At 48.0% G+C, this 18,962-nt stretch overlaps 1 protein-coding gene across 1 annotated transcript in view; it reads left to right on the top strand.

The window, feature by feature from the left end:
• LOC137383991 (monocarboxylate transporter 1-like) overlaps positions 1-17,462 on the top strand; it is a 51,155-nt gene extending 33,693 nt beyond the window's left edge. The window contains exons 3-5 of the mRNA XM_068057505.1: positions 7,605-7,748; positions 10,341-11,171; positions 11,897-17,462. Of these exons, the coding sequence (XP_067913606.1) occupies positions 7,605-7,748; positions 10,341-11,171; positions 11,897-12,147 (1,226 nt within the window). The 3' untranslated portion in view covers positions 12,148-17,462. The remainder of the gene's footprint in view (positions 1-7,604; positions 7,749-10,340; positions 11,172-11,896) is intronic.
• Positions 17,463-18,962: the final 1,500 nt, after the last annotated feature.

Below are 18,962 nucleotides of genomic sequence, written 5' to 3'. Positions count from 1 at the left end.
CTCAGTTATAACTGAGTCGGGTGTCTCCTGGTTGGTGGTGGACTCCAGCTGGGATGCCCGACCCTCTGGGGCCTCGCCCTCCCCTTCATTCACGGCACCCGACCCAGTAGCAGTGGCAGAATGGGCGGCGTCCCCAGGCTCCCCCACCACAAGCAGGGCCCCACTTACTCCTTCAGGAGGGGCCTCAAGTACCGGGGCCTTCCCGTCCCCTGCATCCTGAGGAATAGAGTGCTCCTGCCCGGACTTTGCAGCCTTGGTGGTGGCGGTAGGGGAAACCTAGGGACCCGAAACAGGAGACAGCTCCCCTCCAACAGATGGGCCCAGCACCTCAGGGCCCTGTGTTATTTCTGTGGAGGGGTGCCTTCTCCTCTTTTTCCCACTAGGGCGCAGAGGCTCAGAGACCTCCATGTCATCAGAGGCCTCCGCCTCCGCACCCTTTTTTTCCTTTTTCGTCACCCTGGGCCTGAGCCCAGCCCTGGGACAGGTGGATTCCATGGGAATGGGCTTTGGGCTGAGCTCAGGCTCGGGTTGAGTCAAAGTGTCCAGGGGACGCGCCTCATGATGTTTCTTTTTTCCCCGCGTCTTCCTTCTGCTCGGACGGACGCTCCCCTCCCCGCCAGAGGCTGTGAAAACCACAGCCTCCGGAACCGACTGAGCGGCGTCTATCGGATGTGTTGGGGGGAGTGGGAGGAGGTGCTGTGGAACCACTCTGGGCCGCCGAGGTGGAACTGGCGGCCGGGAGATTGGGGCAGTTCTTACGAACATGCCCCACCCCCTTGCAGACGTGGCACCGCGCCCCATCCGAGGTCCAGAAGACGCGGTAGGCCGTCCCCTGAAACTCGATACCGAAGTGGCCCTCCAAGACCTCCTCCCGCGCCAGCTGCATGAATAGCTGACGGCGGAAGGAGTACACATGTCGGAGGCTGTGCTCCCGAAGACCGAGCGGGACTGGGGTGATCCCTGACCTCACCTCCCCCAGATGGTGTAGCTGGGGGAGGAGGAGCTCATCAGGAATGAAGGGTGGGACGTTCGACAAGGTTACCCGATGTGCAGTGGCCCCCAGAGGGTCCACTGGCAGGAAAATCCCACCCACTGTGAGCCCCGTACTTAGGGCGAGGGACACAGCCCGCTCGGCCTTCAGGAAGAACACAGCCTTCCCATACATCTTTGAGGCTGCAACAATGGCCGAGGGGCCGACAACCACGGCCATTGCCTTAACACAAGCCTCAATAGTCATATTAGGATGAGTGTAACTCTTCACCCCATGCTTTGATGTTAAGATTTTAAATGGTGATGGGGCCACAGGAGCAGCTGTCGCAGCTGCTGCAGCATAGGAGGGCCCCGCCACCGGAGAGGACTGAGAAGTCATGGGGTAGAAGAGTTACAGGCACTTTGCTGAGAGAAAAAAAAGAGCAAATACAATAAATCAAAAAAGCAACATTTAAAGGATGTAGCACAGGGGAAGAGGCTGAGGGCGAGGAAGGCCAGGAGGAATCAGTCTTTGTTGGTATTTTAAAGAAGTCTTGTTTAGTTTATGTTTAGAGATACAGCACTGAAACAGGCCCTTCGGCCCACCGAGTCTGTGCCGACCATCAACCACCCATTTATACTAATCCTACACGAATCCCATATTCCAATAACATACCCACCGGTCCCTATATATTTCCCTACCACCTACCTATACTAGGGGCAATTTATAATGGCCAATTAACCTATCAACCTGCAAGTCTTTGGCATGTGGGAAGAAGCCGGAGCACCCGGAGGAAACCCACGCAGACACAGGGAGAACTTGCAAACTCCGCACAGGCAGTACCCAGAATCGAACCCGGGTCCCTGGAACTGTGAGGCTGCAGTGCTAACCACTGCGCCACTGTGCCAGTCTTGTAGCTGGTCTTCCAGTTGGGAGGGTGGGGTGATGTCTTCACCTGGGTCAGCTGTAAGCTGCCAAGGCAAACGCCTCCTTCGATGTTCAGATAAGAGAAAAGAGAAGAGAAGTCTCTTCACCTGGGCAGCTCCAGCTGTCCCAGGCTTAGTAGTTGGGGTGGGGAGGGAGCTCCCTATCCAAAGATGTTAAGCACAGGAGCTCCCTATTGAACAATGCAGCCCCACCCAAGGTCTTCAGGTCTCTTCTTTCCCCACCCCCAACAATCAATGAAAAAGACTTCAGGATAAAACAAACTCACAAAAGAGCTAAAATAAAAGCAAAATACTGTGGATGCTGGAAATCTGAAATAAAAACAAGAAATGCTGGAATCACTCAGCAGGTCTGGCAGCATTTTTGGAAAGAGAAGCAGAGTTAACGTTTCGGGTCAGTTCCGAAGAAGGGTCCCTGACCCGAAACGTTAACTCTGCTTCTCTTTCCACAGATGCTGCCAGACCTGCTGAGTGATTCCAGCATTTCTTGTTTTTATCACAAGAGAGCTTCCAGTTCTTCCAGTTCTCTACCTTCCTTCCTTTGTTGAAATTTGGAACAAACTTTTGTTTCGTTTTGAGTCTCTCTCTTGCAGCAGTCACACAGCCTGCAGCCTCCAACATCTGCACACAGCCACAGTCAGCTGCACCTCGTTGAGGCACTCAGGCTCCCAAATCAGAGAGCAGCCAATCCCAGTGCTGTACCTGTCCTGGGAGTGTTTGATGGGGGACAGTGTCGAGGGAGCTTTACTCTGTAGCTAACTCCGTTTTTTTTTCTTCTTCTACCTGCCCTGGGAGTGTTTGATGGGACGGTGTAGAGGGAGATTTACACTGTATCTAACCCTTTTTTTTTCTTTTTTCTTTTTTAGGGAGCTTTACTCTGAATCTAACCCCGTGCTGTACCTGTCCTGGGAGTGTTTGATGGGACAGTGCAGAGGGAGCTTTACTTTGTATCTAATGCAGAATTATCACTAAATCCTCGTATAAGATCCAGAGGGAGCTGAGCTGGGTATTTCCCAGCATCTCTGCTGGGTGCTGGTTGTGTAGGGGAGGGAGGAAGGTGACAGCATTTGTCACATGTTTACCTGGCCTTGGGAGAGTGACACTGTGGCAAGGGCTATGTTCGTGGGTACCCCGGGACACAACAAATGCCCTGTTTCAGTGCTGTGAATTCTGTCTCTGTAACCAGCCTTACACACGCCTCACAAACATGGCTCACCACCTTACACATTGATACGCAGTGTGTCACTGAACCTAGGCCTTCACGCACAATACCTGGGAGCAGGTGCTGGGTGCCCTTCAGTGTATCAGTAAACAGCCCCTGACTATCATCCATCCCCAAATAGATTGCTTTGATTCACAGGGGCTTATTGTCATGAGCACAAAGTGAGCCAACATTCCTCACAACAATAACTTGCATTTATATAGCACCTTTAATGTACAAGAGAACTTCACATCCCATGAGGAGGACCTCATCAAGGGGGATGGCAAGACCCCTAGAATAGCGGGAGTCAACGTAAGGGAAATGGTGACTGATCTATTGGAGGGGATGACCAAGATTAGAGGATTCAAATGGAAGACCCTTACACTAGGGAGCCAATGGTGATCCTTGATTCTGCGCAAGAATGGAAAAAATTCAGCTAGCTGATCCCAAAATCTTGACCCCTCAATTTTCCACTCCCTCAAATATCTTGCCCAGTTCTCCATTAAATTTTCTCCCTGTGCCTCCACCCTCTCCCTGCGTCACCCATCACACAAGTCCCCCACCCTTTGTGTTAATAGTTCAATATAAAGTGTCGGCTCTTCTTCCCTCTTCTCAGCCTGATCCCTGGACCTGGACTTTACAACAAAAACAAGAGCCCAACAATGACAAACCAACGGAAGCTTGCATTTATATAGCGCCTTTAACTTAGTAAAATGTCCCAAGGTGTTTCAAAGGAACATTATCAGACAAAATTTGACACCAAGCCAAAGATGATGTTCGGAGTGTTGGCTGAATGATTGGTCAAACACCTATGTGTTAAGGAACGTCTTAAAGGAAGAGGAGAGAGGTGGAGAGTTTTAGGGAGGGAATTCCAGAGCTTCGGGGCTGGGAAGCTGAAGCATGGCTGCCAATGGTCCTAGTGCAAAGTGACAAGTGGAGCCCAGCGCTGGTGACAATGGAGCTCTATTAAGTGAGAGGCTTTCCCGATAACTGCTCAGTTAATTTGTGTTGAGCCATTAATCCTTGCTTCCCTCGCTGACCACTAGTCTCCATTTAGCATGTGATAAGGCCTGCTATCGAGTCATCCCACTTGAATTAAAACATTTGCTCTTTTTGTTCCTTTGAAAAGTTGCTTCATTTCAGACTTTGTAAAGCCTCATCTGAAAGTCGGCACCTCCAATGGTGCAGCACTCCCTCAGTACTGCACTGGAGCGTCAGCTTGGATTATGAGCCCTAGTCTCCACAGTGGGGCTTGAATCCACAACCTTCTAACTCTGTGGCAAGAGATACAGCTGGCACGTCTGGTGCTCTTCTGTCATGGTACTGGGTGACTGTGCCTCGTAGGAGTGCCGGTTACTGGTGGCAGAATAAGTGAGCGGCCAAGGGCATTGGGGTGAGGCAAATGCAGGCCTGTGTTTTGGGGATGGGTGGGTGAGCTGTGCAGTTATGATGGTGTGATGAGAGAGTGCTGGTACCTGACCTCTCCCAGCTGGTTCTGAAATCAGTTTCCCATGAAACTTGAGCCCAGCTTCTGAGCAGGGCCCTGCCTGTATACGTCATTGGTCATACCTCATGGAAACGCAAGACAAATTCATATGAAGTGAAATTCCATTCTCAAAACCTCTCTGCCTCGCTCTCTTCCTTTAAGACTTGCTTTACCACCTGCCTGTCTTAATATCTCCTTATGTGCCTTGGTGTCAAATTTTGTTTGATAATCGTTACCGTGAAACGCCTTAGGATGTTTTATTTCGTTAAAGGTGCCATATAAATGCAAGTTGTTAAAGTGCAGTGCCTGTTTTTCAGACAAATCTGGCAGTGATTTCTGCACACAGCAAGATCCCACAAATGGCCAATGAGAACAATGGGCTTGAAATGTTTTCAGCTATTTCCCTGCTGTAACTTCAACGGGAGAGTGAAGAAACCTGCAGAGATCTGGTGTAAATCTGAAAAGAAAGACTCTAGCATCTTTCACATTCTCAGGGCCAATGAAGTATTTTCGATGTTTAGTTAATGTTGTAATGTAGGAAACATGGCAGTCAATTGGCATAAAGCAAGCTCCCACAAACAGCAATGCAATAATGCATAGCTAATCTGTTTTTAATGATGTTACCTTGGGTTGCAAGTACATAGTTCCCTGAAAGTGACAACACAGGTAGACAGGGTAGTGAAGAAGGCGTATGTCATGCTTGCCTTCATCGGCCGAGGCATTGAGTACAAGAGTTGGGACGTCATGTTACAGTTGTACATAACATTGGTTAGGCCGCATTTGGAGTACTGTGTGCAGTTCTGGTCGCCGCACTACAGGAAAGATGTGATTAAGCTAGAGAGGGTGCAGAAAAGATTCACAAGGATGCTGCCTGGATTGGAGGGCTTGAGTTATAAAGAGAGATTGGATAGGCTGGGTCTGTTTTCCCTGGAGCGAAGGAGGCTGAGAGGGGACATGATAGAGGTATATAAAATGATGAGAGGCATAGATAGGGTACATAGCCAGAGTCTGTTTCCCATGGTAGGGGTGACAAAAACTAGAAGGCATAGATTTAAGGCGAGAGGGAGGAGGTTTAAAGGGGATCAAAGGGGTAAATTTTTCACACAAAGAATAGTGGGTATCTGGAATGAGCTGCCTGAGGAGGTGGTGGAGGCAGGAACAGGAGCGACATTTAAGAGGCATCTGGACTTGAATGAGCAAGGCATAGAGGGATATGGAATTAATGCAGGCAGGTGGGATTAGTATAGATAGGCATTGTGGTGGGCATGGACGCGGTGGGCCGAAGGGTCTGTTTCTATGCTGTACGACTCTATGACTCTATGTTGGGTCAGAATCAATATTGGCCCCAGGGAGAACTACTTGCTGCCATTGAAATTGTGCCATTGGACCCTGTACGTTCACTTCAAGGGGCAGAAAGAGCCTCAGGTTTAACGTTTCATTATAAAAGTAGCACACCATCAGTACTACACTGGAAGTGTCAGCCTGGAGCTTGTGCTCAAACCTCCAGAGTGGGACTTGAACCCACACATTTTGCCTCAGCAGTGAGAGTATTACCCATGGAGCCACTGCTACTGCTATTGCTTGTGATGTAAATCCTGTCACTCTATTAAATCCAGGGTGAAGGAAGTGTGAGATTACAGAGATTCAGAGCCGTTCTAACTCAGTGAATGTGAGGGCCTCTTGTTTTTAATTTATTTGCCAGATTATTTCCTGCTGTGTCTGGGGAGGCTGATAAACCGCATGTTTCAGCAGAGGCTGCACACAGCATCTGTCAGCTGCAGAGATGATAGAAGACGGTTGGTCCAGGCAGTGGTTCTGTTCACCAGAGTCTCTACACATTTACTCATCGTCTTGATTGATGCTGAGGAGCTGGCCTGCATAAGACTGGCGCCGGTAGCTGGTGGAACTGGTTTGGGGTGGATGTAAGTGGTGCCGGGGCCAGGCGTGGCACAGAATAATTTAGCAGGAACTGAAAGATGAGGTAGTTGTCTGGAACAGTGAGTAGTCTCCAATAATGGAAGTCTTGCCCCTGCATGACTCTCTCTTCAAAGCTTAAACTTCAGTAAATGAGCTCTGGTGTCCGCCATGGCTGAGTGGGTAGCATTGTCCACAATCTAGGCTGACACCCCAGTGCAGTACTGAGGGAGTGCTGCACTGTCGGAGATGCTGTCTGTTGGACAAGATGTTAAACCTAGGCCCTGTCTGATCTCTCAGGTGGATGTAAAAGATCCCATGGCTACTATTCAGAGAAGAGCAGGGGAGTTCTCCCCAATTCTGTGGCCAATATCTATCCCTCAACCAAAATCACTAAAATAAAATTGGGCCTTTCTGTTTGTGGGAACTTGCTATGCAAAAATTCACTGCTATATTTCCCACATTACAACACACTTTATTGGCTGTAAAGCACTTATGGACATCCCAAGGTCCTAAAATACTCTATATAAATGCAAGTTCTTTCTTTCTTGGTGTTATTAAAGGACACGATCAGTTTAATTGTGCCAAAATACGTCCTCTATGAATTCCCAATCACCATAACTTTGGCAAAAGGCCTGGAGAAATAGCATTTAAGGAATTTCAGCCCCATTGCCTCAGCTTTCCCAGTTGCTGAATAGATAAATACCCTGTGTGCTATGGTCCTGAGCTCGTCTAAACAGTAAGACCCAGTAACACTGTGTGTCAAATGGGCCAGAAGCTAGAGGGGCTGAATGGCCTCCTCCTGTTCCTAATTGGGGGTGGAGGTGCTCTTGTCTCAGTAAATAGAAGAATGAACAATCAGAAGAACACCTTGACCTTTCCTTTCCAGCCTCACCAACCCCACAGTCTCTGAGTGAGAATGCCAACTAGCGCGAGGAGAGAGACCTTGGAGCCACTCAGGAACCATACAAACCTCCAGCCTGCTTGAGAGAGACTTCAATCACATCATGCTGACAGATTCAGGCGTGGAGTCCTGACTCCCCTCATTCCTCAGGCTCCCATATTAACCAATCTTCTGCTCTCCTTCAGGTCCTGTCAGTAGTGTCCTGGTGAATAGGTATGGAAGTCGGCCAGTGGTGCTAATGGGCGGACTGCTGGCGAGCTCAGGCATGATCATCGCTTCATTCTGCAGAAGTATTGTGGAGCTTTATTTCTGTATAGGAGTGATTGGCGGTAAGTGGTAAACCATTCCCCGGTACTTGGCTCTTATGTCATTTAATTAATGAGCTAATGCGGTGTGAGTATTAATGTACTAATTGTATTCCCTGGTGACATGCTGTGGCTTGTTACTGAGAGTCTGCAGGCAGTATCAAAGTGAAACCCATAAAAACAGGTCCTGTCGCAGTTCAAACCTCGCTTCATCTCAGCTGTGTCTGATGCTATCACTGACAGTCACTGAACGCTCCCTCACATGGTGGGGCAGCCTTGGCGACGCCATCAACAGCATTGCCTATTTCTGCGCGGGTGCTGGCGCAATTTTTAAAGGGCTGTGTTGACAGATGACAGCTGACCCCTTCTCCCCTCCCCTCCCCTCCCCTCCCCTCCCCTCCCCACTACAACTGCACAAAGTGCAGAGGTCACCCCTTTCCCCCCCCCTTCCCCCCCCCCCCCCCCACGGAGCCCGACATCGGGAGCTGAACAAAATTCAGCCCATTGCTTGTATTCTGCATTAATTCACTCTCTCCTGAATGCCCTCTGATCTCTCCCACTATGTGATCTCACTCTCTGCTCTCTCTGTCTGTCTGATTTTGAACAGGATATCGTTCACATATTTATCCCCAGTGAAATGCATGTGACACTAATTGACTTCCACTGACAGTTTATAAAGAACTTGTGTTGCCGTGAGTTCACAAGGTGCCTAATGTTGAGATGTCATAATGCTTCACCTTACACAGCAGCCGAAGTCTCAACCACTCTTTTTGTCTAAGACTCATTAAAATCTGAGCATCATTATTGTAAAATAAAATATTTACTGAATTTCTCTTTAACAGTATGCTTGTTTTATAAATTTCAATCCCAACTACTTTCTTCCTTGAAAGTTTGGCTCTGTTGTAACTCTCTTATTAACCAATATACCTGACCTTGCCTGAGTGACAGTTCTCCATACTCTCTGTAGCCACTCCATATGTAGCTGAACTCATGTCAATACGTTCCAGGCCCCAGGTGAGTTGTATGTAGAGCTTGTCTCTAGTCTTTGAGTGCTGACTACATTTTACATCTTTGTTATTTAACTCTAATATAGAGTCAGCCTCAAGACTTTATTCCTTATTATACAGCGAGCAGACACGCGATGCACATCAGTACAGTGAAAGAAACTGCATTTGTATAGCACCTTTCATGACATCAGTACATCCCAAAGCGCTTTACATACATTGAAGTGCTTCTGCGGTGTAGTCACTATTGTAATGTAGGAAACTCAGCAGGCAATTTGCACACAGCAAGATTCCACAAACACCAATGCGATAATGACCAGATAATCTCTTGTAGTGATGTCCATTGAGAGATAAATATTGGCCCCAGGTTCTCCCCCCGGGGAGAACTCTCCAATTCTGATGAAAGGTCACTAAAGTGTTAACTCTGCTTCTCTCTCTCCACAGATGCTGCCAGACCTGCTGAGTATCTCCAGCACTTTCTGTTTTTATTTCAGAACTCCCATGTATATCAGGATTATATAACAAAGGAACACACTCCCCTCTAAGAGATCCATTCCAACATCAACTTGCACTTTTCTGCACCTTTAATGTAGTAAAATGCTCCAAGGCGCATTGCAGGAGCATAATCAAACAAAATTTGACAGTGAGCCATATAAGGAGATATCAGGTCTGATGACCAAAAGCTTGGTCAAAGAGGTAGGCTTTAAGGAGCATCTTAAAGGAGGAGAGAGAGGTAGAGAGGTGGAGAGGTTTAAGGAGGGAATTCCAGAGCTTAGGGCCCAGGCAGCTGAGGGCACAGCCACCAATCATGGAGTGATTAAAATTGGGGATGCACAAGAGGAATGGAATTGGAGGAGCACAGAAATCTCAGAGGGTTGTCGGGCTGGAGGAGATTACAGAATTGGGCTGGGGTAGGGAGGAATTTGAAATCAAAGATGAGAACTAGGATGTGCAAAAGGCCAGAATTGGAGGATCAGTAATGTTCAATTTGGACGAACACACTTCCCTTCGAAACAAAAGCAAAATACTGCAGATGCTAGAAGTCTGAAATAAAAACAGAAAGTGCTGGAAATACTCAGCAGGTCTGGCAGCATCTGTGGAGAGAGAGAAACAGAGTTGACGTTTCAGGTCAGTGACCTTTCATCAGAAGTGGCAAAGGTTAGAAAAGTATTAGGTTTAAAGCAAGTGTGAGGGGAGGTGGTGGTGGGGAAGGGAACAAAAGGGAAGGTGTTTGATCGGGCAGAGGGCAGAAGAGATTAAATAACAAAAATGTCTTGGGACAAAGCCAGAGAGTGTGTTAATGCTTGTGGTGAAAAACAAAGCATTAGTCCAGAGAGAGTGTTAATGGCAGAGTAATGAACAGCTCTGTCCAAAAGCACAACACGAAAAACAGGCACTTGGTTACCAAAAATAAAATAATTTAAAAAAAAGGCCAGTCATGCTCTGAAATTGTTGAACTCAATGTTGAGTCTGCAAGGCTGTAGAGTGCCTAATCAAAAGATAAAGTGCTGCTCCCTTCAAAACATCTATCCCAAGTTTTAAAACTGTTTATGGATTTACATGGTGTAACACTTAGCAGCAGCTGATTGATTTTTTTAAAATTTCTATCCAGGATTCGGCCTTGCCTTCAACTTGCAACCAGCGCTGACCATGATTGGCAAATACTTCTACAAGAGACGTCCCTTGGCTAATGGGTTAGCGATGGCTGGCAGCCCAGTGGTCCTCAGCACGTTGGCTCCTCTTAACCAATACCTCTTTGACAACTACTCATGGCGAGGGGGCTTCCTGATCCTGGGGGGGATCCTGCTCAACTGCTGTGTGGCTGGAGCCCTCATGCGCCCCATAGGCCCTCAGCGGACTAGCCCGCCCAAACTGCCAGTGGGCGCCAAGAATGATGCTGGCGTGAACTCTGACCTTATGACCGGTGATCCCAAAATAAAGCTCAGCATCTTCCAAACCATCAGCAACTACTTGGATCTAACACTCTTCAAGCACAGGGGCTTCCTGATCTATCTGTCTGGCAACGTCATCATGTTCTTTGGCCTGTTTGCACCCCTGGTCTTCTTATCCTCTTACGCCAAGAATATGGGCATTGATGAGTACAAAGCGGCCTTCCTGCTGTCCATCATGGCCTTTGTGGACATGTTTGCTCGACCATCCATGGGACTCCTGGCCAACACCAAGTGGGTGAGGCCCAAGATCCAGTACTTTTTCTGCTTCTCCGTCCTCTACAATGGTGTCTGCCACATCATGATGCCCTTGGCGACTAATTATGTTGGCCTAGTGATCTACACCATCTTCTTCGGATTCGCCTTTGGCATGCTGAGCTCTGTCCTTTTCGAAACCTTGATGGACATGGTGGGGGCCCAGAGGTTCTCCAGCGCAGTGGGACTGGTGACCATTGTGGAGTGCTGTCCTGTGTTATTGGGACCTCCGCTCCTAGGTAAGCTGGGATGTGTGTAATGTCCTGGGAAAGGCTGGAAGGAAGGGGAGGGTGTTGGGAGGTAGAATCATGGAAGACAGAAGGAGCCCCTTTGTGCCTCTGAAAGAGCTATCCAATTAGTCCCACTCCCCCCCACTCTTTCCCCATAGCCTTGCAAATTTCTCCTTTTCAAGTATTTATCCAATTCCCTTTTGAAAGTTATTATTGCATCTGCTTCCAACGCCCTTTCAGGCAACACATTCCAGATCATAATTCTCCGTAAAGAAATTTCTTCTCATCTTCTCCTGGATTTTTTGCCTATAACCCTATATCTGAGACCCTACTGCATTGGAAATGGTTTCTCCTTACTGATTCTGTTGAAATCAGTCATAATTTTGAACACCTCTATTAAATCTCCCCTTACTGTCTCAACTCAGAGAACAACCCTGGCTTCTCCAGTCTCCACGTAACTGAAGAAATAATTCCTCGGCAGCCGAGGCAGAACTGGAGAACTGGGTCCCTTGGACAGTTAGTTTATAATTACACCCAAATGGGGTGGGAGAGGTGGGGGAGGATATAGGGTTGGGGAGAGGGAGTGACTATATAGTGGGGGCATTGGGAGAGGGGGTAGTGACTAGACAGTGGGGGGAGATTGGGGAGAGGGAGTGACCGTAAAAACGTTTGACTGGCACTGATGTTGAGTTGCAGGTATGATGTACGATGATCGTAGAGCTTTTTTGTTGCAGGTTTGCTGAAGGATGCATACGATGACTTCCGCTATGTGTATTTCGCCTGTGGAGCAGTTTTGATCTTTGCGAGTATCTATCTGTTCATCGGCAATGCAATAAATTACCATCTCCTCAAGAAGGAAAGGCGAGCGGAAGAGCAAAAATCGAAACACGAAGCAACAATTGACTTGAACGAGACCAAACCAGACATTTCATCCACGGGGCAAAAATATCAAGACGGAACTGTGGAGCAGGACACGGATATTTAAGGGTGGGAGGGGCCCTGGTTGTTTTATACATTTGCTTTTTATGGATTCTTGCCAGTCTTCCATTTCATTCTTCCACACTTATATGTCTGGAGAGGTGCAGTGAGAGATTGATGGAGTGCCAGTGTTGGGGATTATTTATTGTGGGGGCATAATCATCGTAGTCTCTGCCCCCCACTCCCCCAATCAACCTCTGCCCAACTCCACTTCCCCTTCCCCCCTCATTAGCCATTGCCTCCATTCATTCTAGGGTTGCCAACCCTCCAGGATTGCTCTGCAGTCTCCAGGAATTGATCTCCTGTACACTGCTGTGAGCAGTCAAAGAAAAAGAATCACAGGTGCATTAAAATAATTATAGATTTCATCCTTTTCTTTGCACATTTTTATTTTATTACAAATATTGGAGATGGAGATAAAAAGCTGTTTGAGCAGGCAGGGCATAAGGGCTTGTGTTCAAATCTCCAGGAATATGTCCAATCAGAGTTGGCAACAATAATTCATCTCCTTTGTGAATGGGGTGAGAGAGGCACTCGTTTCATTTTAGGTGGGTGCTATGGGTGGGCTTTAGACCTACTGGTCCAGCAAGTCTGCCCCACACAGTTATAATGTCTTGTGTATGACAATTCAGTCTCCAAGTCACCCCAAAAACACGTGATCTCCTGGGAGAGGTGAAAAAAACGGATAAAAGCCCAAAGCTAGTTTAGGAGGGGAAATAAATCTGGGAAATTTCCTCACTCGGTAGATCAAAAACTAGTGCAGGATATTCCTCCAGCCCTGATCATTCGATGCAGTACCTACCTCCTATACAGAGTGATTTCTGTCCCGGCCAGAAACAGGTACAGTTCTCACCTGAAGGAATTCAGCGATTTGGTGTCCACTGCACAAGTCAGCAGCTTGTTCTAGAGGCCCACTGTTCTCTGGGAAAACAAGCACCTCCTGAACATTTAACCCAGGCCTTGTACAACTTAAAATCGCACCCCACCTGTTGCCCAGTTCTACCCCCACATTGAGTGTTGTGATTATCCTCAGTCCTTTCACATGGTCAGCTGTCTGCATCCCCACCCCCACCCCACCCAGGTGAGCATAGTATTTGCCTGCCTCATGGATCAATACTAAAACTATCTTAGCACGGGGGATTCTCCACATTAATCATCGCATTACATGGATCGCACCCGGCGACAGTTGGAGCTTGCTAGCTCAAACTGGCAGGGGAGGCGAAGGCATAGTGGTAATGTCACTGGGCTAGTAATCCAGAGGCCCAATGCTCTGAGGTCATGGGTTCGAATCCCACATCGGCAGATGGTGAAATTTGAATTCAATTAATAAATCTGGAATTAAAAGCAAGTCTCAGTAATGATGGCCATGAAACCATTGTCGATTGTTGTAAAAACCCATCTAGTTCACTAATGTCCTTTATGGAAGGAAATCTGCCGTCCTGACCTGATCTGGCCGACATGTGACTCCAGACCCACTGCAATGTGGTTGACTCTTAAAAAAGATCCTCTGAAATGCCCTTGCAAGCAACTCAGTTGTATCAAACCCCTACAAAGTCTAAGAAAAATAACTCCCTTCTTAACAGCACTGTGGGTGTACCTACCCCACATGGACTGCAGCGGTTCAAGAAGGCAGCTCACCACCACCTTCTCAAGGGCAATTAGGGATGGGCAATAAATGCTGGCCTGGCCAGCGACACTCACATCCCATGAACGAATTTAAAAAAAGCTGCTGGTCATGAACGAGCAGACTGCTGAAAGTTGCAGTTATAAAATGAGGATTATTTTTTGAGCCCTGATTCACATCAAACCTATGGGTGAAACAGGACCCTACCCCTCCCTGGGCATTGCTGTCGGGGTATTGGGGAGGTGGGCAGTTGCTGATGAGGTAGAGGTGTTAGGGAGAGGTCACCTGTACAGAGACACACAACAAATGTGCTGTAACAACAAGCAAATCTGATTCAGAATTTAGAATTAAATGCAGTCTTATAAATTCTTTCCAAATAACCATGATCTTGGGTCTTGTAAAGGGAACAGGACAATGGGCCTTGGACAGTGAGCTGAGCCAGGGTCCTGGGCCTTGGACAGTGAGGAGAGGCAGGGTCCTGGGCCTTGGACAGTGAGGAGAGCCAGGGTTCTGGGCCTTGGACAGTGAGGAGAGCCAGGGTTCTGGGCCTTGGACAGTGAGCTGAGCCAGGGTCCTGGGCCTTGGACAGTGAGCAGAGCCAGGGTCCTGGGCCTTGGACAGTGAGGAGAGCCAGGGTTCTGGGCCTTGGACAGTGAGGAGAGGCAGGGTCCTGGGCCTTGGACAGTGAGGAGAGGCAGGGTCCTGGGTCTTGGACAGTGAGGAGAGGCAGACTCTTGGGCCTTGGACAGTGAGGAGAGCCAAGGGTCCTGGGCCTTGGACAGTGAGCAGAGCCAGGGTCCTGGGCCTTGGACCGTGAGGAGAGCCAGGGTCCTGGGCCTTGGACCGTGAGCAGAGCCAGGGTCCTGGGCCTTGGACAGTGAGGAGAGCCAGGGTCCTGGGCCTTGGACAGTGAGGAGAGGCAGGGTCCTGGGCCTTGGACAGTGAGCAGAGCCAGGGTCCTGGGCCTTGGACAGTGAGCAGAGCCAGGGTCCTGGGCCTTGGACAGTGAGGAGAGCCAGGGTCCTGGGCCTTGGACAGTGAGGAGAGGCAGGGTCCTGGGCCTTGGACAGTGAGCAGAGCCAGGGTCCTGGGCCTTGGACAGTGAGCAGAGCCAGGGTCCTGGGCCTTGGACAGTGAGCAGAGCCAGGGTCCTGGGCCTTGGACAGTGAGGAGAGGCAGGGTCCTGGGCCTTGGACAGTGAGCTGAGCCAGGGTCCTGGGCCTTGGACAGTGAGGAGATGCAGACTCTTGGGCCTTGTTAACTAGTTGCCCTGAGGGTTACAGAGAGAATTGTTCACTTGGTCTGACACTGGAGTCACGGAAAGATATGAATGAAATAGTTGGGTTTCTGATGTTTAATTTTCTTGATCCTCGCCTACAGATTGCCAGTTGTTGGAATTCACTCCTTGCTCTGATGGGACTTGTACTTACATTACGATAGCTCAGCCACTACCAGAACCACTCGGTTACATAGCATTTACAGCTGGTGTTTAAACTCACACAAACCTCCTCCCCCACTACTTCATCACAGCCTATCAGCATTGCCTCCTAGTCCTTTCTGCCTGCCGTGTTTATTCAGCTTCTCCTTAAATGTATCTATACTATCCACCTCAACCATTCCCTGTGGTAGCGTGTTCAACATTCTCACCACTCTCTGGGTGAAGATGAGTGTCCTGAATTCCCTATTGGATTTATTAGTGACTATCTTATATTTATGATCTCTAGTTTTGGTCTCCACCAAAGTGGAAATGTCTTCTTTAAGTTTGTCCCATCGAACCCTATCATAATGTTAAATACATTGATTAGGCTGCCTCCTAGCCTTCACTAGAGAACAGATCCCCAGTCTGCTCACTCTTTCCTGATAGTTATAACCTCTCTGTTCTGGTATTATCCTTATAAATCGGTTTTGTACCTACTGCAGTGCCTCTATAGCCTTTTTGTATTATGAAGACCAGAACTGTTTACAGTTCTTCAAGTGTGTTCTACCCAAGGTTCTACACAAGTTTAACATAACCGCTCTGCTCTTCAATTCTAACCCTCTAGACATGAACCCAGTATTTGGTTTGTATACTTTATGGCCTTGTTATTGTGATCCCCATGAGCAGTTTGAAAATTCAGTTTTAGACAAAATCTGTACGTGAGTAACAGTGACCATGAAGCTGTTAGATTGTCATAAATAAAGTCCCTTTTGGGTAGGTTCCCCTGTCATCCTTACCTGGTCTGGGCCTATGCGTGACTCCAATCTCACACCAATGTGATTAACTCTTAACTGACTCTTGAAGTAGCCGAGCGAAGCTAATCTGTTGAATGAAACTGTTATGGGTGCTTCAAGAGGAAGATCCATCCCTGCCTTCTCAGGACAACTGGGAATGGATAATAAATGCCAGTGACGCACATCCCTCGAATGAAAGTCCAGTTAGTGATGAGAACCCAGTGAGGAAGGGCCAACTCATCAATGCAGTGATATGAAGTTATTTAACTGGAGATGAGTGTACCTGAAATTTATCTTGTAATACACTACCACATGTCACTTCTTTCTATTCCATTCCGTCCCTCAATGTGGCTCCAATGGGGTTAAAGCACTTTTCCCTTTCCTTCCACCCCCTCCCCCCCCCCCCCCCCCCCCCCCACCACAACATTCATTGAACCCAAGCAGGCTTGAGGGTTTAGGAGCTAGTAGAGAGGGAATTTGTCTTATCCATGGACTTCAACTTTCAACTCCAGCAAAAACTAACTGATGAACACCAGCTTCAGCTGCTATGGAAACAATGAGCCTGGGATCCCCATTCCCGCAGTGTGTCTGGGATCCCCATTCCCGCAATGTCTGGGATCCCCATTCCCGCAGTGTGTCTGGGATCCCAATTCTCGCAGTGTCTGGGATCCCCATTCCCGCAGTGTGTCTAGGATCCCCATTCCCGCTGTGTCTGGGATCTCCACTCCCTCAGTGTGACTGGGTTCCCCACTCCCGCAGTGTGTCTGGGATCCCCATTCCCGCAGTGTGTCTGGGATCCCTATTCCCACAGTGTCTGGGATCCCCACTCCCGCAGCGTGTCTGGGATCCCCACTCCCACAGCATGTCTGGGATCCCCATTCCCGCAGTGAGTCTGGGATCCCCATTCCCACAGTGTCTGGGATCCCCATTCCCACAGTGTCTGGGATCCCCATTCCCGCAGTATGTGCTAGGATCCCCATTCCCGCACTGTGAGCTGGGAATACGGTCTGTGCTGTTGGAGATGCTGTTCTCATTGATAAACTGACATCCTTTTTACCTTGCTCACTAGAACAGTGGAGCTCTTGAGAATAAACGCAGTGTCCTGCCCAGTATTCACCTTCTGTCGCCAGTTCCCCCTCAGAATTTACACCCATCCCCCAATATCCTCAGTATTTACACTCTTCCTCCAGTGCCCCTCATCGAGTGTCCTGTGCACTATTCGGTGCGAGGCTGTGGGTGGTTTTGACACTCTGTGTATTTTAATGCTCTCATGAGTGATGTAATTTTCGCACTACCTCATTTTCTCAAAAGCAAAACCAGAATCCACTCAGTGCCTTTGAAAGATGCGGATTTAATGTTCAACACCAGTTATTCTGACAACCCATTGTATTAGCCGTCCAACATTTCACTGTGTGACAATCAATGTAGATTTATTTTGTTCTCACCTTCATGTACCAGAAATTGAATATAAAAAATGATGAAAATTATGTTGAATTTGTACAAGATATTTGTTAGGTTATGGTGGGGGCACTGTGTGCAATTCCAGCATTCCATTGTAGGAAAGTGAGAGAACCATGGAACCACTAGCGATCCGTGAAGATCCATTGGCATTGGGTATTGGTGAGACCACATCTGGAGTACTGTGTGCCGTTGTTGGTCTCCTTCCCTAAGGAAGGGCATGCTTGCCATAGAAGGGAATGCAATGAGGGTTCACTAGACTTGTTCCTGGGATGAGGGGATTGTCCCTGGGATGAGGGGATTGATGAGGAGAGATTGATTAGACTAGGCCTGTACTCCCTGGAGTTTAGAAGAATGAGAGGTGATCTCATAGAAATATATAAAATTCTTAAGGGGTTTGGTAGGGTAGATGCTGAGAAAATGTTTCCCCTGGCTGGGGAATCTAGAACACAGGGGTCACAGTCTCAGGATAAGGGGTTGGTCATTTAGGACTGAGATGAGGAGAAATTTCTTCACTCAGAGGGTTGTGAATCTTTGGAATTCTCTACCCCGGGGGTTGTGGATGTTCAGTCCTTGATTATAATCAAGAAAGTGATAGATTTTTGGGTACTAATGGAAATGGGGATTGGGCAAGAAGATGGATTTGAGGTAGATCAGCCGTGATCTTGTTGAATGGTGGAGCAGGCTCGAAGGGCCAAATGGTCGACTCCTGATCCTATTTCTTATGTTCTTATAAATTATACTCAGAATGAATGATTATAAAGAAATGCTCAAAAGGTTAGGGCTACTTTCACAGGACCAGAGACAATTCAGTGGGTTTTCATAAAGGATTTCAAAATGATTGAAGGTTTTGAGAGGGCAAATAGTATCAGGTTGTTTCCACTGGTTGGGAAATGGCTACAAGGGGACACAGACTGAGGATTTTCACTAGAATAACATTGGAATGTACAACTCCGCTAGTTATAACATGTTTGCCATAGAGGTCTAGGGAGGAAATCTCAGAGCTTAGAGACCAGGCAGCTAAAGGCATGGCCGCCAACGATCGGGCATGTGCAAGAGGCCAGAACTGGAGGAATGCAGCAATCTTAGAGGGTTTGCAGCACATTACAGAGATTGGAAGGGGGTGAGATTGTGGATTCCAGTATGTCAAGCCCTCACTGTGTCTCCCTCAATGATTGTGATACATTCCTATGTACACGTTAAACACAATGGTTGATGGACTAGAAATTTGATGACGTAAAACAGATGCCAAAGTCTCAAATCTTGCAAGTGGTGTGAGCGATGACATTCTGAGCTGAATTTGCACAACCCGCCATATTGATAAATGCACGGAGAAGCATCCAGGGTCCGTGTTTGGAACAGGTGTCAGGCCCTTAGTGTCTGCCAGCTCTGTTTAACAAATTGCTTTGCCCTGAGAGCAGGAGGGGTTTTGTCATTCACAAAAAACAGGTTTATTTGCTGATGAATCCAAGTTCCTTAAAGGGGCCATTGCAGGCCACCCCCGAAAAGATGTGTTCAAAATAATATTT

Source organism: Heterodontus francisci, chromosome 25 (genome assembly GCF_036365525.1).
Source record: "Heterodontus francisci isolate sHetFra1 chromosome 25, sHetFra1.hap1, whole genome shotgun sequence".
NCBI lineage: Eukaryota > Metazoa > Chordata > Chondrichthyes > Heterodontiformes > Heterodontidae > Heterodontus > Heterodontus francisci.
The sequence above is the reverse complement of the archived record's forward strand: the minus strand, read 5'-3'. Positions and strand labels throughout refer to the sequence as shown.